The 25450-nt window shown below is 34.0% G+C and overlaps 3 protein-coding genes across 3 annotated transcripts; 2 read left to right on the top strand and 1 right to left on the bottom strand.

Annotated features, from left to right (window-relative positions):
* Positions 1-4499: 4499 nt before the first annotated feature.
* Positions 4500-7669, top strand: LOC107912279 (transcription factor bHLH67). The gene is made up of 4 exons (XM_016840373.2): positions 4500-5336; positions 5714-6376; positions 6477-6869; positions 7047-7669. Exons 1-4 carry the CDS (start codon positions 5304-5306, stop codon positions 7113-7115), a joined length of 1158 nt encoding a protein of 385 aa, XP_016695862.1. The 5' UTR covers positions 4500-5303; the 3' UTR covers positions 7116-7669.
* Positions 7670-17050: 9381 nt separating this feature from the next.
* LOC107912278 (protein CURVATURE THYLAKOID 1B, chloroplastic) lies at positions 17051-18650 on the top strand. Its single transcript, XM_016840372.2, has 6 exons — positions 17051-17559; positions 17638-17759; positions 17839-17925; positions 18029-18091; positions 18171-18208; positions 18323-18650. The coding sequence occupies exons 1-6, from the start codon at positions 17391-17393 to the stop codon at positions 18378-18380; spliced, it is 537 nt and encodes a 178-aa protein (XP_016695861.1). The 5' UTR covers positions 17051-17390; the 3' UTR covers positions 18381-18650.
* Positions 18651-18758: 108 nt separating this feature from the next.
* On the bottom strand, positions 18759-21106 carry LOC107912277 (protein DMR6-LIKE OXYGENASE 2). The gene is made up of 4 exons (XM_016840371.2): positions 20808-21106; positions 20446-20693; positions 20042-20363; positions 18759-19173 (listed from the first exon to the last, which is right to left on the bottom strand). The coding sequence occupies exons 1-4, from the start codon at positions 21015-21017 to the stop codon at positions 18928-18930; spliced, it is 1026 nt and encodes a 341-aa protein (XP_016695860.1). The 5' UTR covers positions 21018-21106; the 3' UTR covers positions 18759-18927.
* Between the last annotated feature and the right edge of the window lie 4344 nt (positions 21107-25450).

Here is a 25450-nt window from a genome sequence, read left to right on the forward strand (position 1 = left end):
GGTGTATCCCTAATTATGAAGTGTCGAACAATACCATACTCTTGGCACACATCGAAGAACGGATCACTTTTATATTCCCCTCCATTGTCTGTCCTAAGTCGCTTGATTTTCTTGCCAGTCTGGTTTTCGATCATAGTTTTCCATTTAAGAAAAACTCCAAGCACTTCATCTTTAGTTTTCATGGTATACACCCAAACTCTTCTGGAAAAGTCATCAACAAAAGTAACAAAGTAGTGTTTTCCTCCCAACGAAGGTGGTTTGGAAGGCCCCACACATCTGAGTGAATATATTCCAAAATACCTTTTGTATTATGGATAGCAGTGCCGAATTTCACTCTCTTTTGCTTTCCCAGAACACAGTGCTCACAAAATTTTAATTTGCAAGCCTTTGCACCTTTCAACAATCCTTGCTTTGCCAGAATTTGCAAGGATTTTTCGCTGGCATGTCCCAACTTCATATGCCACAACTGCATTGAGTCCAAGTCTTTGTTACCGGAAGCTGCAGCGACTGCTCCAATAACTGTACTACCTTGGTAGTAATACAAGTTATTTTTCCTGATGCCCTTCAATATCACAAGTGCGCCAGATGTCACTTTCAAAATCCCATCTCTCATAGTAACAACTGAACCATTGGATTCCAAGGCTCCCAATGAGATGAGATTTTTCTTCAAATTGGGCACGTACCGAACATCAGTCAGAACTCTGGTTGATCCATCTTGATTCTTTAATTGGATTGAACCTATCCCAACAGTTTTACAGGCATTGTCATTGCCCATATAAACAACTCCTCCATTTAGTTCTACTAAATCAGAGAACCACTCCCGGTTAGGGGACATATGATAGGTACAACCCGAATCCAATATCCACTCATCTGAATGAAACGACGATGATGATGCAACCAGTGATAGTTCAGAGTCACTAGTATCATGCTTAGCAACACAAGCATCTACAGCAGCTTTTCCCTTATTCTTCAGCTTTGGACAATTTTTCTTCCAGTGGCCTTTCTCATGACAAAAAGCACATTCATCTTTCCCGAGTTTGGACTTTGACTTTGATCTCCCCTTTTGAGTTTTCTTCCGAGTGTATGAACGACCTCGGACTACTAAAGCTTCTGTATCTCTGATTGAGTTTTTCTGTTTGTCCTTCTTTCTCTGTTCATAACTGTATAAGGCCGCACAGACTTCGCTCAGAGATATATCACTCCTGCCATGAAGTAGAGTAGTTTCTAGGAACTCAAACTCCTCAGGAAGTGACCCCAACAGCATCAAAGCCAAATCTTCATCTTTGAATGTCTCATCCATATTCAGCAAATCAGTGACTAACTGATTAAATTTGGTGATGTGATCATTCATTGTGGTACTTGGGACGTATGTGAAGCGAAACAGTCTTTTCTTCAAGTGGAGCTTATTTTGACTGTTTTTCTTCAAAAAATTTTCTTCAAGTGCCACCCACAACTTATTTGCAGAAGTCTCCTTTGAAAAAGCATACCTCTGCTCTCGAGAAAGGCATGATCGAATTGTGCCACATGCCAACCGATTGATCGCCTTCCAATCTTTCTCCTGTACATCATCTGGTTTCTCTTCATCAATGGCAATGTCTAGACCCTGCTGAAAAAGGGCATCTAGAACCTCACTTTGCCACATACCAAAATGGCCCGTGCCATCAAAGATCTCCACGGCCAATCTTGCATTTGCAATTGTCGGTCTTGTCCACATGGACGATGTTGAAGCTCCTACACCGACCATTTTCTCCATAATCTTTCAATATACCTAAGGAAATCTTTTCTGATGTGGAAGATCAGTTCAAACTGCAACCACAGAGCATACTACGATTAACCTTCGGCTCTTGATACCACTTGTTGTTCCAATAGGGTCGGAAGCGTGTAAATTATTGTACTAAAAAATCACACAAAGTTCAATTCCCAGGGAAGAGAGGTGGATCACATGGATCTCTTAAATACCAAGTCTTTCCTTAGACAGAATATCTCTTCTATAGTAATTTAATAGCACAATTAAATACTACTATTATACCCTCAAATATTGAAAGAAAAATAGGACAAGAAAGAACACAAGAGATTTAACGAGGTTCGGTAAATTATACCTACATCCTCGGGCACTAACACCAGATGATAACTTTACTATCTCCAAAGTATTACAAACAAATAGAATTCCTTAAGAATTCTCAAATGGGAGAAGAGAGAAAACTAAGAGAGAAAGATTGGTTGGGATGGTTGAAATGAAAAATGAAAAGGCCTATTTATAGTTGAAGTTCAGGGACTAACTTGCAAATGGCCTAAAAAATTAGGGACCAAAATTGCAATTATCCCATTCAACTTTTCAACATTCGGTGCAACTTGCTCAACCTTTTTAACAAGTTGCTTCCTACCTTTGTTGACTTTTCAACAGTCTGCCGTTAGAACCATTTCCTGAGAACCAAGTTCAATTTTAATCATTTAACCGTTCGAGATAAGAAGCTAAAGGGTTAATTCACCAAATATCCCAAAACTATAGTTCTGGTCCTAAATTTCAAAACACTTTATTCCAGTCCTCAAAGTTTTAGAATAGTATCAATAAAGTCCTTCCACATCTCAGTAGTTGAGTTGTATGTTAATGCTAAATCAAATTTTATGTACAACATTTTTAAAATAAATAATTTAGATTGGATATACTAAAAATATAGATTCTGCTATTAGGTTTTTTTTTTTTAAAACGCATCGAATTCAAACACTTTATACAATACATACATATTTGTAGTTTTGTTATTACATTCATTAAAGAGCACTGGTATTCCTTCATTTTAGGCAATAAATTAGACGTGATTCACATGTATTCTTTTTCATGGCTAAATTAGTGGGTTTGTTACTATCATGTTGATTTAGTGGACATAATACTATGTTTAGTCATTTTTCATGTATATTATAATACGAGTATTTTACTCCAATTTAATGTATCTCCTTTCATTTTTAATTTAATCTAATTTATTTATTTATTTTACATTTTGTCTTTTTAATTTTTACCTTAATTATCATATTCATAAAAAATCTTTGGTATCTAAACCATTTTCTTAAGAGACCTGTGATCATGTCAGTATCCGAGTGAACCTGCACTTTACCCAATCATTTTTTAGTAAAAACCTTCATGGAAGCTAAAACTAGTTTTTCTGCAAGGGTCCCTCTCGTTTTCAATGCAGACAACTATCATATTTGGACAACAAGAATGGAAACTTGCTAGGATGTATTGGATATTTAGGAAGTAATAGAATAAAGTTATAAAGTTCCTCCTTTACCAAGTAATCTTACCATTGCTCAAATTAAGAATCATGGGGAGAAAATGACTAGAAAATCAAAGACAAAGGCTTGTCTATTTGCTGCAATCTCACCAACAATTTTTACTCGAATCATGATCCTCGGTTTAACAAAAGCAATCTGTGACCATCTCAAGAAAGAATATCAAGAAGATGAAAGGGTCGAAAAATGCAAGTGAACTTGGTGCAAAGAAAATGGAGTAAAAAACCATCAAAAATATATTCGAACAGATTTTTTAGCATCACCAACAGTGTAAGGTTGTTGGGTTCTAAACTTTTTGATTTAAGAATTGTTCAAAAACTTGTTACCGTGCTTGAAAATTTTGAGACAATTACTATTGTTTTGGAGAATTATGAGGATTTGTTAAAGATTACTTTGGCAGAACTATTAAATGCCATGCATGCTCATGAATAAAGACGAGTCATGAGATAAGATGGTGTTGCTGAAGGAGCATTGTCAACCAAGCATGAAAATGGTGGCAAAGATATGAAAAAGCAAGGTAAGAAAATTTTAGTGAAGCTACCGTCAACAACAACAGCAGCAAAGGTGGAAGCAAAAAGGGAAAATTTTCTCTATGTCAATATTGCGGTGGAAAAGGTCATCCTCATTTCAAGAACCGAAGAAGGCCTAGTGCAGAATGTAGCAAATGCAATCAATCAAAGACATGATTCTGTAATTTGCAAATGTAAAATTTCGCAACAAGAGCTTGACGCTCAGATTGCATACCAAGACGAGGAGGATCAACTATTTGTAGCAATCAGTTTTTCAAGCATTTTTAAAACATGTGTAGCTACTGTATGGGCAATTTGAATTTGATATGTCAAAAATATAGATTGTGCCATTAAAATCTAGGAGCCTATTTTTTTAAAACGCATCAAATTCAAACAATTCTTTTAATAGGTACATACATAAATGTAATTTGACCATATATTTTAAATATATTCCAAATCATATTTTAATTGCTATTTCCCCTCAAATTAATGGTGAAATTGATAAAATGATATGCAAGAACAATTTTTAAAGTACTCAACCAAAATATTATAGAATTTGAGACTAATTTAGAATCTAAATTATTGTATTGGAGAATGTTTAAGCATTTAATGTAAGTACCTAACTGGAATGTAAATATAACTTAATTGGTAAAACCTTTTTACCCTGGCAACTATATAACCAGACAGATGGTGGAATAAATTTGAGGGGTCGCTGTATCAACCCTGGAGGCAAGGGAACTCTTTAAATTGAGCAATTGAACCCCATGCCATGTGCAAACAGAAAACGAAGGCTTGTATGACTTGCAGTGAAAGGGGGAATTCACATAAAAAGAAAAGCATATATATGAAATAATAATATTTTAAAAACAAAGCAAATGGTGGAGATGCGCTATAAGGAAATGACCCATCATCATTCAGACGGGTGACAAAATCTATAGGAGGACTTTCCAAAGCTTTTTTTTCCTTTTGGTGTACGCTCCAAAGGGAGTCCCCACAACTGTCTGTCCCCGCTGCTGGACAAAACTGCCATCGCCAATAATGCTTGGGACCTTGTAAATCAGACAATCCCTCTCTCTCTCCCCCTCTGCAAAACCCTCACCAACCCTCCCACTCCCATATACTCAAATACATACTGTATATCTTCTCACTCTCACTTTGGCTATTTTCCACCCTTCGTTTCTTACCATATCTGTTGCTCGTTTCCTTTTCCTTCACCATTGTTTTATCCCAGTTTCTAGTTGCAGCATTTCAACTCTGTTTACATATTTTTCCCTCTTTTCCGTGAGAGTCCTTCAAATCATTTATTACCAGTACCAGGAAACTGAGGAATAAATTGTGTGTTGGCTATGGGGGTGGTGTTAGGGTCTTATTCTGCTTCATTGGGGTTACATTTATTACTTGTATTGATTTGTTAGCTTCAATATATGGAATGTTGGTGACTGAGAGAGGGACACAGAAGGAGAAAAAGAAAGAATTTAAGGCATTTACTTCAACTACTGCTAAGCTGTTATGGAGAGACTCCAAGGACCCATTAATCCTTATGTATGTTGTTTTGCTTGCTTTAGGACTTTGTGTATCTTGCTGCATTTCATCTTTTCTCGAATCTCGTTTCTAGATTCAAGATGGAGACTGCATTTACTCTAAAAATGCTTGCATTCATTGCATCTTATGTTGTTTTGCAGGAAAATACTTACATCTGCTACTGCACTACTGCTTCTTCTTACTCTTTCAACATTCTACTCTCATTCTACTTTCATTATCTCTTTATCTGCTGAGAGAGACTGAACCATGTGGCCTCCACCCAATTAAATGATATTTTTCTTTTCAAATATCTTTAGATGGTTAGCATTTGAGCCAAGTTAAAAATTTTGCTTATTTCCTTTTGTTTTTGTTTTCTCCCTTCAAATTACTCATTGCAGTTCCTAGGAGAGCATTTGGAGGTGGAATGCTTAGAACAAGGTTTTATTAGCTGTGAGAGATTAAAGCTTGGAGAAGAAGAAGAAGAAGCACACTTTTCAATACCAAGCTTTGAAGAGAAAATGCCATTCCTTCAGATGCTTCAGAGCGTGGAGTCTCCTCAGCTTTTTGCCTTTAAAGAACCCAACTTTCAGACACTTCTGAGACTGCAACACATGAAGAAGCCTTGGGAGCTAAACACCAATCCTTTTATTCCTGAAATGGAAACCCAAGTTCAAGCCCTAGAACTGGAAAGTTGTGTCACCCATGAAACAGTACTCGACTTACATTCACCAGTCAAGCCCGAGACCAAAGAGCTTAAGAAAAGTCCACCTTCAAGCTCATGCGCTGAAGTTCTCAGCTCTGGGTCTAACCAACACCAACCAAAGTCTGACAATTGTAGCGGAGAACCCAACTTGGGCTCCTCGCCGCAGAAGATTTTCACAAAGTCCCCTCCGATCACTAGAGAACGAAGAAAGCGAAAACGAACGAAGGCAGCCAAGAACAAAGAAGAAGTTGAAAGCCAACGCATGACCCACATTGCCGTTGAACGAAACCGTAGACGTCAAATGAACGATTATCTAAATTCTCTCCGCTCTCTCATGCCTCCATGTTATATCCAAAGAGTATAACAATCTATCCTTCACCAACATTTTAGTCCCCCTGTTGGGCTATTTAGCTCTACTTTCTTTCACAAAAAAATCATGTTTGGGTTTGTGTTTGCAGGGTGACCAAGCGTCAATCATAGCTGGTGCAATTGACTTCGTTAAGGAGCTAGAGCAACTTCTTCAATCCCTGGAAGCACAGAAGAGAACAAGAAAAGTCGAGGAAAGCAACAATAGCATGTCAAATCCCGCCATGGAAATTCATCAGCAAGAATATGAAAATGGATCTGAAGATGGACATTGCGGGGAGGAAGTAAAAGCAGAAAGCAAAACAGGTGCAGCTGAAGTAGAGGTTAATGTAATACACAATCATGTCAACTTAAAGATTCAGTGTTCAAGAAGAGCTGGTCAGTTGATACAAGCCATTGTCACCCTGGAAACTCTTAGATTAACGGTTTTGCACCTCAACATCACCACTTCGCGAGCATCTGTTCTTTACTCGTTCAATCTCAAGGTAATATTGTTTGTTCTTTTTTAAAACAAGTTTTAGTTTGCGTTTTCAAACTGGTGTTGGAACAAGTCGTGGCTCAAACCCTAGTTCCAAAATTTCTCAACAGTTGTCTTTGTTTTTTTGTTGGTTTTGTTTTGTTTTCTTCTTTATCTGGGTCTGTGTTGGAAATGGGAATGGCAGATGGAGGACGACTCTGCGCTAAGATCAGCGGATGAGATAGCAGCAGCAGTTCATCAAATATTCAGCTAAATTCAAAATTAAAATGAAAAAAAAAAAGGATTTGGTCATTATTCATTAGGCAGCTGACTTGATTCCTGAAGCGAAAGTAGGGTAGAAAAGAGCAGACCAGGAAAAAAAGGTAAAAAGAGAAAAAAAAAAGAAAAAAGAGGGGTCCATTCCAAGCAATGCTTTGTTCCACAAAGACAATTGAAGACAGAGCTCTTGATGTTTACATCTTAACTTAAGAAACTTCCCTTGTTCATCACTAATGATTTAATTTGCTTACTTAATTGAAATGATAAATCTATGTAATTTCCAAGTTCCTTTTCCTTTATTCTATGTTTATATTATTCTGGTACTAGCTTCTGGAGTGTGGGGTCAACCGAGGGCCAGCCAGCCAGCCAGCATGCCCTGCCCTGGGACTGGTGGAGGTTTAGGAAAGTATGGGGTTCATCAAGTTTGAAAATTTGTTGTATAAATCTGAATCTTATGATTACACTTTAGCGAATGATGCTCCCCTTTTTATATTGACTTTGGGGATGTACGTATGTATGTTTCATCATTATACAATGTCCTCTCCGCCATTCCTTTTTTTTTCTTTTAAATTTTCCTGGTTGCACCTTTCTTTTTGGACTCTAGTTCCCTTTTGACACACTTCATTTCCAGCCTTCTATCTCAGTGACTCCTCTTTGAAAAAGTCAATTTGTAAATTTAATAATCCATTTGCTAATCTGCTTTGTTTCCCTAAATGTAGCGAGGAAATAATTAAATAAACATTTATGGAAGAAGTTGGTTGTAGGGTTGATACTTTTGAACATTATTATCACATCTAATGGACTAGAATAAAGGAAGGTTAGCAAAATAAACTCATTTAAGCTTAGGAAAGATGTAATAGGAAGGACAAGAATGGCAGGATGGATGGGATTGTACATCTTACAAGTGTTCGATAAAATCCCATGTCTCACGCATTACCAAAACCAACAGAGTTCATGTGCTCATCTCATGTCTCATGATCATGGCTCGGAGATATTCATTGACTTTAAATTTTCTCCAAGTAAAGGGTGTTTGACTGAAATAACAATCTAAATCTTACATGGTTAAATGACATTATCAAAGATTTGACCTGCCTCCCTGCAGTGACAGGTTCTTGAGGTGGCAAACCTTTTTAGATAAACACAATGTAGAAGTGATGGATATTTGGGTAGAGGGTACAAAACTACAATGGCAAGAAGAAGAAGAAGAAAGGCGAGGGTTTTGACGGAAATAATAAAAAGTCAAAGGTGCTAATTTGAGGAAGCTTATAGAGCAAGTGAGCAACCCCACTGAAAATTGTCATACGGGTAAGAGAAAGGGAGATAGATGCAAATGCAGAAATGCGCAGCAGCTTAAAGCACACATCCCCATGTGAAAGCATCAAAAGAAGACCGGGCCGGAGACAAATCCCTCTCTGATTGTAGCCAATGTCCTAGTCATTTTGGGTCTTCGTGTTCCTTCTTTTTGACAGCCTTTCCCTTCCCAAGCTCAGTCCTAATCCACCATTGTTATGCATTTCATTTTTCTTAAAACCCTATTACAAGCTGCACCTCCATCATTATTACTGCCTTCCTCCTCTTTCTATGCTATCAGGTTCTTTTTAATGATCCTTAGCTCTTTCCTAAGTCAATGAAAGTACTACCTTCATTTCTTATAGTTCCTGAGAATTATTAGTTGTTTAGGCGTACTGTGAAACATTATTGTTAATTAATTGGAAGTGCTAATCTCAGAGCTCAGTTCTTAGCAGCTTAAGAAATTGGAAATGTTATAAAATAATAATAATAATTTAAAAAATCTGCATACTCTTAGAAAGTAGAAAATGCTAACTTGAAGAAGACCTTAAAGAAGTTGCTTTTATCCAACACGTAAACATCTAAACTGATACCTTAATAAAATAATACTACCACTGTATAGTAGGTAGGTCGACAGAGTATAGTGGAGCTACAGCATTGGGCAACGCCAATCATATTATATAAAAACAGATCCAAGGGGGGAACAATGGTCTGATATTTCGAAAGATGTGAATGTTTATATAGCATAGCATATTCAAACTACAAAATTAATCTCTCTATCTCTCTCTCTATATATAGATTATCGTTTTTTTTACTTAATATATATTTTTTATCGTTGGCATTAGTTTATTTTAATAACTCTAGCTTTCTCAGTTCTCACATTATCGTTGGCATTGCTCAAATTTTGTTTTAACTTTTGGAAAGTAGTCTGAAAAGGTGGGTGTGGTTTAGCAAGGGACATGGCCGTCAGGCGTCAGCTGTTGGAACGAAGGAAGAGGACTTTGGGACCAGCTACAGCCCCACAGTGGCACATCCACAAGGGTACCATCTTTTTTGAAGCGTCTCTGGACTCTGGCTTATCTACCCCGTCCCTATTCCCAGCCCAGGTGGCATGACTATGTGACTACGTCTCCTCATGAACCAAACCTAATTTCTTGCTCCCTATTCATCCTCATATTCTTTCTTTTTCATCTCTTAATATTTCAGTAAGTTTTATCTTATCTAGTACCAAGTAGTACAGAGATTTCCTCCATTATTTTGTTTTAAGTGTGTGTTTCTTTTTAGTTTCCCCAAACATGTAGTTATTATACTAAGAAATTATTAAAAGATTTATATATTCAGTCACCTTCAAAGTAGAAAATAAATAAAGTATAAAATCATGACCATCTACCATTCTCCAAATTCCAATGAAGAAAATATTAAAGTTCTATCATGTACCAGAATTGTACTATATAGCAGTCTTTAACTACAAATTCAACCATTAAAAAAAAGAATCTGACCAAGTGCTGGCTTTTATCTATATATCAATCAACTCTGGAGAATTTTTTTCCCCCAACTTCAATATCCTGACAACAATATACTATATCTAGATTTGGTTGAGTGATAGCATGGTTAAGTTTTTAAACCTGGGTTTTTTGAGATGCCCCAAAGGGTGAAATGAAATCGCAATCAGAGCTTGTTCTCTCCCGAAGGTATACACTATCCCGTCTCTTAACAGAGGGTGACCAGAGCGATCTTCTTGTAGAATCTGTGCCTATTTTTCAAGGCCCCGTAGCCATAGCCATGGGCATCGGCATCGGCATGGCAATATCTCACATTCTTAGTCCTTCTTCCATCAACCAAAGCAATAGATGAATCTGAATCCACATCTTTGACCAAAAGTCGCCAGTCACCACTCACTCTGCTCTTCAGCAATGTTTCCCTAATGGCTACTTTGATTGACGGAAAATGATTTATGTAAAACGTTTTTTAATCTTCTTATTTTTGTTTCATGAAAAATTTATTCATCTGAAAAAAAATCTTTTTTCTTGTAATACTTACCTCTTGAAAAAAAGTAAATTATTTTTCGAAAAAAATAAATAAATCAAGTTTAATATTATTATTATTATAATACTAATTTTTAAATTTTAATTTTAAAAATATTACAATATTAATATAAAAGATTATAATTTTCAATATGATTAAACATGCATATTTAATTATTATATTTAATAATACAATAATTTATTAATATAATTTATTAAAATTTTATTTTAATAATAAATGTTTTGTAGTATAGAGGTTAAAATATATCATAAGTTCATGTACTCTTCACGAATTTAAAATTTAATTTCTTTACTTTTTCAGATCTAAAAATTAAGTTCAATTGTTAACAATATTTTTTTTTGACAATTTTATTTTTGTCACATTTTTAAATAAAAAAAACTCACTTGTTAGTCATGTAAACCTGAATTTTAAAAATTATTTTTAATAGTTCGAATAACTAAACCTGAATTTTAATATCTAAAAAGTAGGATTAAATTCTCAAAAATAGAAGTACAAAGACTAAATTTCAAATTCACGAATAGTACAAGGTTTTATGTTTTATTTTAACCTAGTATAAAATATGTATATTTTAATTATATAAATATAAGTATTTGTTTAAATAATGTTTAGCTTCATTTATCTCTTACAACTCTAATTTGTCAATATGTAATCTCGTATATATAATATATGTAAATTAAATTAAATTTAAATTAAGTATTATTTATTATTAAGTTTATATATGATATTGATTATCACAAAATATTATATTATTACAAAATAAAATATTATCCATTGGGGCGTCTCAACTACACATTACATTCTCACAGTTCGTGCATGTTTGCCATACTAAATAAACAAAAGGAAAAGCTTATATATATATATATATATATATATAGGCTCTGCTTAAATCTATGGGTAAATTATCAATAAAAGTACTAGGGAAACCCTTATACTTAGGGGAAAATTACATTTCAACCCCTCTACTGAAAAAATAAACAAATTAGTCTTTATATATTTCTAAATTAGCAAATTAACCCATCCCTTAAATTTTATTTGTTAAATGATGGCGTAGAACGTTAATTTAAAAGGTTAATTACTAATTTAGTCCCTGGACTATAGCTAAAATGTCATTTTGATTTGGCATAAATGCAAAAACTACCTTCAACATTTAGGGGTTTTTGGTTTTGTGGCCCTAACTTTTTTTTATTGACACCCTCAACATTACGTTTTTTTTCAAAAATCAGTCCAATTTTAACGGTAAACGTTAGTTGATCGTCAATCAAACTGTAGCTCAACAAAGTAGCCTATGTGGCATGCCTCAGGTAGCCTCTCACAAATCCATTTTCTAGAAATCCACCCACCAAAGATCTTGCTCTATCGCGATCTCCATTGCCAGTGGAGCCTCTTGCATCAATTATGTAACACCCCTAACCTGTATCCGTCGCAGGAACAAGGTTATGGAGTATTACCGGAATAAATAGATTAAATAAAAACATTTCATATTATTATTTAACATTCATGTCGGATATTATTCATAAAGTCCTTTATGAGAGCCCTTGAGGTTCAAATTTCACTTTAGAACCGAATCGGGACTAAATGGAAAACTTAGAGAATTTTTTGCCAAATTTCAAAATTTTCCAAGGTGTAGGGGACACACGCCCGTGTGGCTCACACAACCAAGTGACACACCTGTGTCTTAGGCCGTGTGGTATTTGAAGCAGGGCACACGGCCGTGTCCCCAACCCTTGTAACTATCTGACTTGCAATACATTTAAGTACAAGGGTCACACAGCCAAGCCATACACCCGCGTGCCAAGCCGTGTGATCAATTTTAAGCATTTTGTTTTAAACTTTTGAGATGCAAGGGACACACAGCCAGAACACACTCCCATGTGCTAGGCCGTGTGTCACACACGGCTGAGACACACGTTTGTGTCTCAGCCTGTGTGGACAAAATAAGGTCATTTCCAAGCCTTATTTTTCACCCAATTTCACCTTCCACCTATATAAACATTTAAACACATTCAAGAGTCAATTTAAGACATTTAAACCTAGCCAAATCCAAGTCTTATGCATGACATATTAATACCTATGATTAAATGTCCAACTTACCAAGATAGCCTAATATTTATAAACATGTTTTACCAAATACACTGTCATAAACTAACATCCAATATACTTATATAATTTTCCTCATTCACCCATTTAAACATACTCATCAAGCATATTAAGACTATTTACATATCAAAACATATCATTCAATAGTCATTCCAATGGCTAGTTTCAACCAACATTAGATTGCCATCAATGGTAACATTTAACCTATACATGTCATTATTACCAAAATTAGTTTGCTATTTATATATATACCGAAAAGTCCGGGGGATAGTGTGATGTAGCTCTGACCAGCTTCCAACCTTTACGAGCCTCCGAGTACTATAAAACAGAGGAAATAAGACAGAGTAAGCACTTAATGCTTAGTATGTTCGTATAACGGGAAATTAATTTATCATTCATTTACTTATATAATAAACATGCATAATACATCCAAAGCAATTTGGCAATTAGCCTAACACATATAACTTCAACAAACATGTTAGTCATGGATTTCATGTGAATAAAAAGAACAAGGATGAGTTCATCAGGTATCGAGTTTCTAAGTATTTCATGCATATACAGATAATAGTTTTATTTTGATTTCACATGTTCTCATGTTAGAATTTTACCCGTTAAATTATTTGAAATCTCGATGGATACTTGGGTAGTACACCTGAAGTGTACAATACTATAAATCCGTTAATTCATATTCGGGACTACTTTTATGAGCACTTAAACAGAAAGCTCTCACTCAAGCATTATAACAGGAAGCTTATTGAGCCTTGTAACGGGAAGCTTATCAGGAAAATATAACGGGAAACTCACAAAGAGCCTATAACGGGTAGCTCCAAAGAGCAATTAACAGGTAGCTCCGAAGAGCACTTAAACAGAAAGCTCTCACTCAAGCACTATAACGGGAAGCTCATTGAGCCTTGTAACGGGAAGCTTATTCGAACAATATAACGGGAAACTCACAAAGAGCCTATAACGGGTAGATCCAAAGAGCAATTAATGGGTAGCTCCGAAGAGCAATTAACGGGAAGCACCGGATAGCTATATAACGGGAAGTTCAAGCGAGCACTAACGGGAAGCTCACAATGAGCCTTTAATTAGGAATCTCATGAAGAGAGCCATATAACGGGACGCTCATAAGAGCTGGGTGTGCCCACAACACATGCAGGGTCACAACAGATCGGGATACTTCGAATAGCATCTAACAGGAAGCTCGTAAGAACACTATAACGGGAAGCTTGATAGGGCTTGTAACGTGACGCTCTTTTGAGCTATGGTACATCCGTAACATATGAAGGACCACTACCATTTCGGGACACAGAACCCTGTATCCATCAAATCTCATTATCCAAACGGGACTTATTTATTTATCAGGGATTTTCAATTATGAGATCAATTATATACACACATATGACATTTACACAATTTACATATTAAACACTCAATAAAAGCATACAAATATACATAATTAATTTACACGAACTTACCTCAACAATTGTTCGTGACTTGTAAACTACTAATCTGATACTTTTTTTCTTTTCCACGATCTAACTCTGTTTTTGATCTATCTGGATCTATACGATTAAATTTAACATCAATTTAATACAATTTATATTCAATTCAATCCAATTCACATCTTAGGCAAAATTATCGTTTTGCCCCTATACTTTTAATTAATGATGATTTCGTCCCTAAACTCGGAAAATGAAATTCATACAATTTAAATCCTTATCCCAAGCCTAGATATTTTCATATATATCAATAGCAGCCCATGAATTCCATGAAATTTTAGAATTTTTCATGAATTCAACAACTTTTCAGTTTAATCCCTAAATCATGATTTCATCCAAAATCCTTTAATAAAATACCTTTAAATATCCATCAACATCTCAATTTCATCATATAATAACTAAAATTGTATAAAATTATCAATGGTATCTTCCAAAACTTTCAATAAAGTCAAAAACTAATGAAATGGTTAGTTGGACCTAATTGTAAAAGTCCCAAAACATAAAAATTTCGAGGAAAGAGCAAGAATTAAACTTACATGAAGCAAATATTGAAAAACCAGCTTAAACCCTCTTCAATGGTTGTTTTAGAACTGAAAAATGATGATTGAAATGTCTAGAATTTCAATTTCCCTTTTATTTCACTTAAATTTGGTAAAATTTACAATTTTGCCCTTATTTCACATAAATTCCTTGATTTTTCTATGCTTATGCCACCTCATCCATCCCATGTGGGTCCAATTTCCCTTTTAGTCCTCTATTATTTACTATTTAGGCTATTTAATCACTATTTCTTTAATTAGCAAGTTTTGCACCTTTTTCAATTTAGTTCTTTTTAATTAATTAACTACCAAAACGTTAAAATTTTATAACAAAAATTTAATATTACCTTAATGAAATCCCGTAAATATTTATAAAAATATGTACCGCTCAGTTTATAGGACTGAGATCTTGATACTTCTTTTCTAAATCACTTAACCTAATAAAGCCTTATAAAAAATAAATTACAAATTCAAATATATTTTAAAAACTACATTTGGCTCGTAAATATTAAATAATAAAAATTTACGAGCTTATTTGCCAGATTTGGTGGTCTCGAACCACTGTTTCTGACATCACTGAAAATTGGGCTGTTACAAGCTAGTACATGCGCGACTCGATTCATCTTCCTCGTCACATATCTACCCATGGGAAACTAAACAAAACGTCTGTGCAAACTCTATTAACTCCTCCACTGCCACCAAACATTTTAAGGTTTGAAATATTATCTTCCTCAATGGTGGTGAAAGAGGAGTCACCGGAGCCTGCCGAGGCCAACCCAGCAATTGAAGACATGGATCTTGAAAACCTTGACTCCTTCGCCCAAAACCCTCATGTCGGAGACAATACCAATGGTGACTCCAAATCGAAGTGCGGGAGAGAGGAAGACAACGAAAAAATCGAAGATGTTTCCAAAAAGCAAAAACTAGAGAAGTCCGTAGAGGAAGAAAGGTTGGAGAAGAAGTTAGATGAGTCACCGGATTTGAGTCGTATCCAATTTGGTCTGAAAGAGTTCAGGTTGTCGTCGGAGATGCTTGATTACTGCTACTATTTTCTTCATCATTGGGGTACTCAACTGAACTTTAATAAGGTACTAATTAAATTATCTTTTTTTTTTTAGTTTCGCTATTAGTTTTCATTGGTATTTGCGATTTACTTGATGATCTATTTTATGTAGAAGAAAATTCTTATTTTTGTTTGTATTAGTAGTAGTATTACAATCATAGCTTTCATGGTGAATGAAGATAGTAAAAGAAAATTTTTGTTTTGTTTTTTTATTTCGCTGTTTGTATTCATTGGTTTTGCTTCACTCAGAACAATTTTTTTACAAATGATGTCATCTATGACATCGTGTTTATTTAGCATGCCACATAGGTTATTTTGTTGACATATAGTTTAATTGACGGTCAACTCACGTTTACCGTTAAAATTGGGTTGATTTATGAAAAAATCGTAACGTTAAGGGTGACAATCAAAAAATAAAAAAGGTTAAGGGCTAAAACTCAAAAACTCATAAATATTGAGGGTATTTTTTTGTAATTATGCCAATAATTAAACATGATAAATACAAAATAATATAAAATTTATTTTTTGTCCAACCAATCTCTAAAGATAAATAATGCAAATAAAATGTCAAGTGATTGCACAAACTAACTTGGCATTTAAAAAAAATCTAAGAAATTTGCTACAAATTCTAAATTAATTAACATCCCTACTAACCCTTTTAATGTATATAATAAATTTAAAAATAATTATGGAATAAAATATTTCTTCTAAATTGAATTATCATGAAAATGAAAGCAGAATCGTGTTTTAAACAAATTAATAGTTAAAACATGTATAAAATTATTAATTTATTAAAAAAACAAAAAAAAATAAGGGAAAGAAAAACAAATTTGCTATCTTCTTCCTTTAGTCTCGCTTTCTTTTTAGCCATTTTCTCTTAATCCCCTCTCTCCCATCCATCCCCATTTCCCCACGTCCCAGCTGAAGCCTGAAAATAACAAAATGCCGAGGTTCAACATCTCTACGATCCTCGTGTTTGCTACTTTTATATACATTACTAGGTTGATGAAATTTTCATAATTTTAAATTTTAATTTTTAAATTTTATTTTTAGGAATTTAGTCTTTTTATTAAATTTTAAAATTTAAATTAAATTGTTTAACACTGTTAATATTTTTTTTTTAAATTCAAGTTAAAATTCAAGTAGATATTTTTTATTTCAAAATATTACACCAACAAATTAAAAAAATTAACCATGTTAACAATTATACCTAAAATTCAAAATCTAAAATGTAAAATAATTAAATTCCTGAATTTCAAAATTTATTGAGCGAAACTATCCAGTTAAGTTTAGCAAAAATGGAAGGATGAAGAAATTTTATGGTAGCAAAAGTAAATGTAAAATTAAGAGTTATACCGTCGAGTTAAAGGAAAGATATTTTGGGTTTGGAAATGGAAGCTTTGGTTGTTTTGAAAGATAACCCAACCAATGGTTTTAGCACAGTAGAGGGCTGAATTGGAATCAAACACCATAAATTGCCTATCCAACTGCCATGTCAGCACTATCTAGATCAACTGAATGAGTGGTTGTGTGGGTGCAAACGCGCAACACAAACCATCTCCACATCCTCATTTCAGAATTATCTCATTTTTTTTCTTACAACTAAAACCAGAAAAAAATAAATAAATTTAAACGAACCACCCAAATTGCATCATTTTCCCATTTCATTGGCCTTAGAGTCTCTCTCAGATCAGAACTAGAGTGTTTACATCCTGGTAAGAGGTTGAGTTGCCATGGCTTCAGCTTCCTCCAATTCACTATCAATCTCACCCTCATCCACCCTCGTGGATGCCAAAGCTCCTCGTCAACCAACTGCTGCATCCCCACAATGTGTCACTCTTCCTACTCTTCCTCCCCCACCCGTTCAGTCCCAGAGTCGTCCCTGGAAGACCACTGCCTACTGTAAGTTCATAGACTAACTATATCACACACTTGACATGCATCAACTGGTATACCAAATGGTCTTTCCACTTTTTGCAGGTCGCAAGATTGCTCGAAATGTGATGGCTATGGCCACTGGTGAGACTTTGGCCACGCGTGAAGCTCCAACCGAAGTTACCCCAACTGAGCTGACAGAGTTTATCAACAAAATACAAGAAACAGTAAGAATTTCGCCTCACGTATTGTTCATTTCCCTGTTTATGTACCTTCTTACAACACATGCATGTGGTTGGTTTTCAGTGGGATAAAGTTGAGGACAAGTACGCAGTGAGTTCACTTGCTGTAGCAGGTCTTGTTTTGGTCTGGGGTACTGCTGGAATGGTCTCGGTGAGATTCAAAATATGCAGATTGTCTTGAGCCTTAAACATTATACTAGAAAAAGTTGAAACACCAACAATTAAATTAGTGAAATGGATGTCCTCTGTTACAGGCAATTGATAAACTTCCTGTGATTTCCACATTTCTCGAGGTCGTGGGTATTGGCTACACTGGGGTATGCTGAACTCAATTATCAAAGCTTTTACATTCAGAAATTCCCATTTTCTTAGGCATTTTGTGTTCTCTTATTGCAGTGGTTTGCATACAAAAACCTTATTTTCAAGCCAGACAGGTAAGGTCAACTTAATCTCTTGGTTCCAATTCATCGCATTACATATTTACATGTAATTGTAAAAGAAATCCCATTTTAGTGATGAACTTTCTCTCATCCTACTTAAAAATTTAGGGCCGCTCTGATAAGCAAAATAAAAGACACATACAAAGAAATACTTGGAACCAGCTAGAGGGAAACTAGGCAGTGGTTAATAAAGGATGGTGCTGAGATGAGGCGAAGGCGAGAATATACCTGAGGCCCAATACTTGCAGCACTTGCTTCAGTTTGTCAGTACAAAGTTCTAACAAAAGTAAACCGATGTGATGTGGTCTTGTGGTGGGCTTATATATTTTTATATTTTCCCCTATGTGTAGAATAAAAGTAATCTCGATTACTCCCTCACCTTCTTGATATAACTTTGTAAACTTTTGAAATGATTTTAATATCCTCTTCATATGAATTTTGATATAATTTCAGTAACTTAAGATACAATTATTCATATACCCCCAAAACATAAATTCAAGCAAAGATTATGTCAGATGGCTTATCTACCTTTGGACGAAATGCATGAGTCACACAATGGATTAAAATTTCTGAATAGCACTTTAGACATTGGATCCAAGGTTACATATTTGGTAGGAATACTAAATCTATAGGAGTACTATGAATTAAATCTTTATTTCTGGTAACGCATATAATGGTACTTAAAAGACATAAAGACGAAGGAATGGGTGTTCTTAAATTTTAAACATGTCTAAACATGTTTCAGAATTGAGACCCCGTTTCCAGAAGCTGTGGTAGTATTCACCGTATGAAAAGTTCCTGTATAAGGGAGGATGATGGAGGGGGTCGATCAGTTTCGGAGCTGGTCCCATCACGGCGTCGGGTGATGGGCAATAGAACGTTGGAACGGAGATCCTCTCTTCCTTGCAATTCACCACTGCCCGATGAAGCACGCTCTTGTAACTATCATTGCTCACTACCTGGTATTTAATTTACATATATAATTAGTTTATACAACCACTTGGAACAACTGGGGCCGACCTTGTCGAATTTCATAATTTATATATAGCCATCTAAAATTCTAGATTATCAAGTTGAAAAACCAACTACCCAAGTATTTGACTTTTACAATAAAAAATGGTGGAAAAGTGATTACAAAAGCTACATGGGTCTTCAAGTGAATTTAAAAAGGTCAAAGTTTTTGTAAACGTTATTTAAAGTAATAATATTATATCAATTAGGATCTTTCTTCGGCTAGCCAATGTCAGTTCAAATTTGAGGTGGAAAACATCTAAAACACATGAATATTATTATAAATATTTGTGTATCTACTTCGTAGATAGTTTGAATATGATATGTTAAAAATAAAATCCTCCTAAATTTAATGATATTGTAATTTTTTCAAAAATAAATATTAGATCTAAGATGTCCATGTTATAGTATACACACAAGTTTACAATTTGATCCGCATATTTTAAATATGTTCCATGTCAAATCTAAAGTGACATTTAATGCTTAAATCATCGGTTAAGATGACAGAAAGAATTAATTAATATAGTATTGATATTTTAAAAACTTAATTATAACATTTTTCAAATTTAGAAATCAATTTAAATTTTGAGCAATAATTTAGGATTAATATTATATTAAAATGCATATGATTGTTCCAGAGAAAATTCCATTCTTTTAAACTCTCCATTTAACATGTATAATTGACTAAGCTTTATGACTATATTGTACTAGGTTTGGTAATAATGATGACCAATTAAGCATAAAAAGAAACTGGTAATTAATTAGTGGTGCAGTGGCAAATTTTAAGACTTCCCATATATGTAGTAATCCTCTAACCTGTATCTGATCACCGATATTGACAATGAAGGTGTAGGGAATGGGGTTGACAGTAATCCACTTTCCATCTTTGAGCACTTGCAGACCAGGCACCTCATCTTGAAGGAGAATGGTAATAGCATTAGGATCTGCATGACCAGGCAACCCATAGGTGAGCCCTGGCTCGGGACACGGTGGGTAGTAGTTGATAGCCATGTGCTGTGCATGCTTTCCAAGTGCTGAATTGATGTAATCCCTTTCTAGATCTAAGCTTTCTGATATTGCTTCAAGCAGTCTCACTGCCAGCCTTCTGGTGTTCTTGCAGTACTCAGAAGTATCTTCTCTGTGAAATAATTGAAAACGACATATAAATTAAAACCCTTGAAGATCTAGGTAATAATTAATTAATAAACATATTGTGAAACCTGAAAGATGGAGGGTTGGTTGGCCATTCATGAACATAGTCTTCCAAAGGGTAGCAATGGAGTCTCAAGTAATCCCTCCAGCTTGATACATTCTCAGTTCTCACATTAAAACTCGTAGAAAGTCTCGTGGTCTTCATAGGGTCATCAGAGTAATTCTTCAATCGCTCACTCTCCGGTAAATGGAAGAATTGTTTCGAGACATGCAACATCTTACCGATCACCTCTTTCGAAACGCCATGGTTTTTAACCTTCACACAAATTAACGTTACTGCTCAACCCTTTTTCTTTACAGAAAAGTAAATTGGGAGTGCAGACAGAAACTGAGTTATCATATATATATATGTATATATATCCATTCATACCTGAAAGAAACCACAATTTCGGCAGGCATCGCCAATGGCTTTGACAACGGTAGAGCGGTTGGGGCCATCATCAAGGTGCTGGAGATCAACGAGAGGGATGGAATGATCAAAGGTAACCTCATCGAGGTTTGGACGATCTGACTCAGGTCGAATGAAATTTTGAGGAATGGAATTCACAGTTGATACAAGGTCGGTTAATAGCGGCTTCATTGGAGGATTAATGGAAGTTGAAGATAACACTTGTTTTTATCTTTGCCTAATAATTAGTTGAACTTGTGCGATGGTGTTGCTGATGGTAAACAAACTAATTTATAGAGAGGCCTATGGCTTAGAAATCATCAAAATGATGTCTTAAAATTTTGGTGGGGGTCCTCTCCTTTTTTTGCTCTTTTTTTGAAAAATGGAAATAATAATTAAGGCAGACAAGTCTAAATAAATTATCTCTTTTGTTGTTTTGAGGGATAAGCGTTCGATCGAATCCAATGAAAATTTTTTGAGTTAATCGAGTTGATGAATCCTATTTTATCATCATAACTCGATTTGAAATTTTCTTGAATCGAGTCGAGTGAGATGGAATTCAAATCGAATCAAATCAGATATATTTGTTCGAGCTAACTTAAAAAGATGACTTTGGATCCTTGTAGTCACTGTCACCACTATAATCAAGTTTGTTCACCGTAATCAAATTTGTTATTAACTTTGATTCTCTCATAATTTATTTATTAATCTTTTTATATACAATTTAGTTTCTTTATTTGCTTAGTTGTTTCAAAAAATATATTAACTGTAAAAATGTGATTTTTTTAATAAAAGTTATCCTAAAGATAAAATGTGAAATTGATACCAACCTAAAATTTTAATACAAATATTTGATGATATCATCAATAATTTAATTTTAACAGAAAATGATAAAGATTCAATATGATTAAACAATTCAATAATATAAATAATACAAAATGTGAAATTTAATTCAATAATGTAAATATTAAACACAAATTCAAAAAAAAAGTTTTTGGGAATTGAAAGAAAGTAAAAGTTTTGGGGAAAATAAAAAGAAAATAGTTTTTGGGGTTTGGGGAAGTAAAAGTTATGGGGGAAACTAAAAGAAAATTTTTTTTTGGGGTTTGGGGGAAGTACAATTTTTTAGGGAAAAAGAAAAAGGGTTTGATAGGGGAAGTTGAAGGGGAGGGAAGTAAAAGGGTTTGGTATTCGAATTATTAGAATTATTTAAATTTGAAAATTTAACTTGATTTTAACTCGAAATTTAAAAAAAAAATTCAAGTTGATTTGATTAACTTGATTAATTTAATTTGAATAATTCGAAATTTGAACTTTTTTCTATTTTTCGAATCGAATCGAATTTTACTCATTTTTAATTGTCTCTGAAGAGCAAGTAGATGATTTGGTTTGAAGTGGTATTTAAGAAAACTTCCTTTTAACTGTCATAAAATGAAAATAGGTAGTTTATTTCGAAAAAATAAAAATATATATATTCCTAAAAAGTTTATATAAACTAAAAATTTTATCACACAAGTATCTGTGTAGAAATCATGTATTTAAAATACATATGTATGCTTAAAAATAAAATACAATAAATGATAAAAAAGAAGTATGATTTTAAAACTAATTAATAATAACATATCAAATATATACGATATTAAAAAAACAAAAATACCCATAATCATATTTTACTTTGCAAATTAAATGGTTTTTTGATAGTTCTGTAACTAAGTTGGGACTCGATTGTGGGATGACACCAACTCAATGAAAGGCTGAAATAAATAGTATAGATATACAATTGATGGAAGTAATAAAATGTGCATAACAAAATTAAAATATACTAGAAATTCTTTCACGTGTATGTGTGTGGAAACCACAAACTTAAAACACAAGTGTTTGTTTAAAAATAACATACGATAATTAATGAAATGTATGGTTTGAAACGAATTAATAATAGTAAATGAAATATTTATGTTATTAAAACGAAAAAAATTAGATTAAATTGTTTATCATGGTGTTGTCATTAATCTTGAGTCGGTGTCGAGTTAACTTGTGACACAACTCAATCAAATATATTATTAATATATATAATCGTTGAAGGTAATAAATTGTGCATAATAAAATTAAAATGTTTAAAAATGTCAAAAATAAAGCTTTGTTAATGCAATTGATGTGGGTTCAAAACCCACCATATGCATATATATACTAAAGTGAAAAGACTAAAATAACCTCAAACAATATTACTTATTTTAATTACAAAATGACATTCCTGTAATTTTTCAATTGAGTTGGTGACCCGGTTGAGGGTGACATTAACTCAGTAAGGAGTTTTATTAATATTATAGATATACAACTAGTAGATGTAATAAAATGTGCATAATAAAATTAAAATGTATAAAAATATTAAAATAAAGTTTTAGTTTAGTGGTAAATTAAATGTTTTATTAATTCAATTGGTCATTGTATACACATTTTTTGTTTTTTTAAGCGAAAAATTAAAATACTCTCAAATAATATTACTTATTTTAATAACGGAAGAACATCCCCATAACTTCATAACTGAGTTGGTGACCCGATTGAAGGTCACACCAACTCAACTAGAGGTTTTATTAATAATATAGAGAAGTAAATTAAAATAAATATTTTGGTTGAATGGTGAATTTAGAGTTTTTCTAATGTAGTTAGCATGGATTCAAATATTACCATATGCATATTTATATTGTTTTTTAATTAAAAGACTAAAGTACCTTTGAACAGTATACCTTGTTTTAAAAATGAAAGGTCGTTTTTGTAATTTCCTAATCGAGTTGGTGCCCCCGATTAACTTGTGGCACCAAATTACACTACACCAAAACAGGTTTTTAGCGTCGCTTTTTTAGGCCTTTAGCGGCGCTTTTTAGCGCCACAAAAGGTCTTTGCGGCGCTTCCTCAAGCGCCGCAAAAAATGCCGCTAACGACAGCGTCTCTAATGTTTGTAGCGTTTACAAAAATAAACGCCACTAAAGGTCATGTTCTTTAGCGGCGCTTAGAAAAAAAAGCAGCTAAAGATCATGTTCTTTAGCGACGCTTTAAGAAAAACGCCGCGAAAGAACATGATCTTTAGCGGCGCTTTCTTCACAAACGCCGCTATAGAATATGACTTTTAGCGGCGCTTTTGTGAAAAACGCCACTAATTTGGGATTTTTGTAAAATAAAATTTTTCATTTTTTCAGCCCTCCTGTAGCAACAAATCAAAAGCAACCAGATCTAAACCAGCCAAAAGCAATAAATTTATATAATATTTCAAATTAAACGAATAAAATAATATTAATATCAATAAATAAAAGTGAATTCATATTATTTTTACAAAAATTTTAAAAGTTAAAATGATAAAAATATTTATGCAATACACTATGACGGCAGAAGTTGCGACCGCTGAAACATATTCATCATACTCTGAAGCTGCTATTGGAGTTCGTCGTACTTTCTGCTCTGCTCTGCTTCTCTCGATGCCGCATCTGCTTTAAGTTGTAGCTGGAGTTCTTCATATTTCTTTTGAGCCTCTGCTTCTCTCGCTGCAGCCTCTGCTCTAATTGTAGTTGGAGTTCTTCATATTTCCTTTGAACCTCAACTGTGGTCGCTTGCATCTGAGCCATCTGATCTTTTAACCTTTGAACTTCAGCTTGAGCCTGACTCCCCGAAGCCGTGTATTGCTGCGAGCTGGATCTAAAATATTGGGTTGGGCTAACAAAAATCCTTGAAATCGAACTCGACCATACCTTTCAGGACCCAAAACTTCAATAATAATCCGGTTATTAATGTCTTCAGAATGAACAGAACTATCACTAGAAGCAATCGCTTCGTACTCAGCCTTTTTATCCTTTAGTTTTTCCTAATAAATAAATCACATACTTAGGAACGCAATATATATTAAAAAAACAAATGCAACATAACAATAGTCGCATTACAAGCAATGAATTAAACCATTAGAAAATAAACACTATAAATAACTAAAACAAGTCAAATCGTATTAAGTAAACGTACCATAATTTCACCAGTTTCAGGATTCATAGCAAATCCATCTTTCTTCCATGTGTAATTTCAAAAAGTTGAAGGCGTCCAACTTTTTGACCGGACGACAGTTTCTACAATATAGTAGTAAAAAATTTATTTAATGGAAAGTTATACATATTTGACAATATTAAAAAATTAAAAATAGCTCCGCCTTAGCTACACATGCAAAACTTCTCGACCTTGCTGTGTGAGTGAATTTTTGTTTCTGCTTGCTGCTTTTTCCAACTCGTTCACGATCCTACGTTATGAAATTTTTAGTACATAAATAGTAAATACTATAAACCAAAATAATTATAATAGTTTGGAAGTACGCCATACCTCGTCTTTCTTCGAATGCCAAAATCTAACCACATCTTCCCATTGGTACCTCAGCATACCCGGCGGGACATTTTGCAATTTCTCATCAAGGGTTGTTTTTGTCTTATAATAATATTTCTTCAAAGTACTTTTATGGTCTCTCCATCTTTTTCTCAATGCCTTCTTTACATAAGCATCCGAGACTTCTAAAGCAAACCTCGCCTACAAAAAACACAATTGAATAAAGTAAATATAAATGAAACTATTTCCCAAGCATTACAGATGACATTAAC

The sequence above is a fragment of the Gossypium hirsutum genome, chromosome D11 (genome assembly GCF_007990345.1).
Source record: "Gossypium hirsutum isolate 1008001.06 chromosome D11, Gossypium_hirsutum_v2.1, whole genome shotgun sequence".
Lineage (NCBI taxonomy): Eukaryota > Viridiplantae > Streptophyta > Magnoliopsida > Malvales > Malvaceae > Gossypium > Gossypium hirsutum.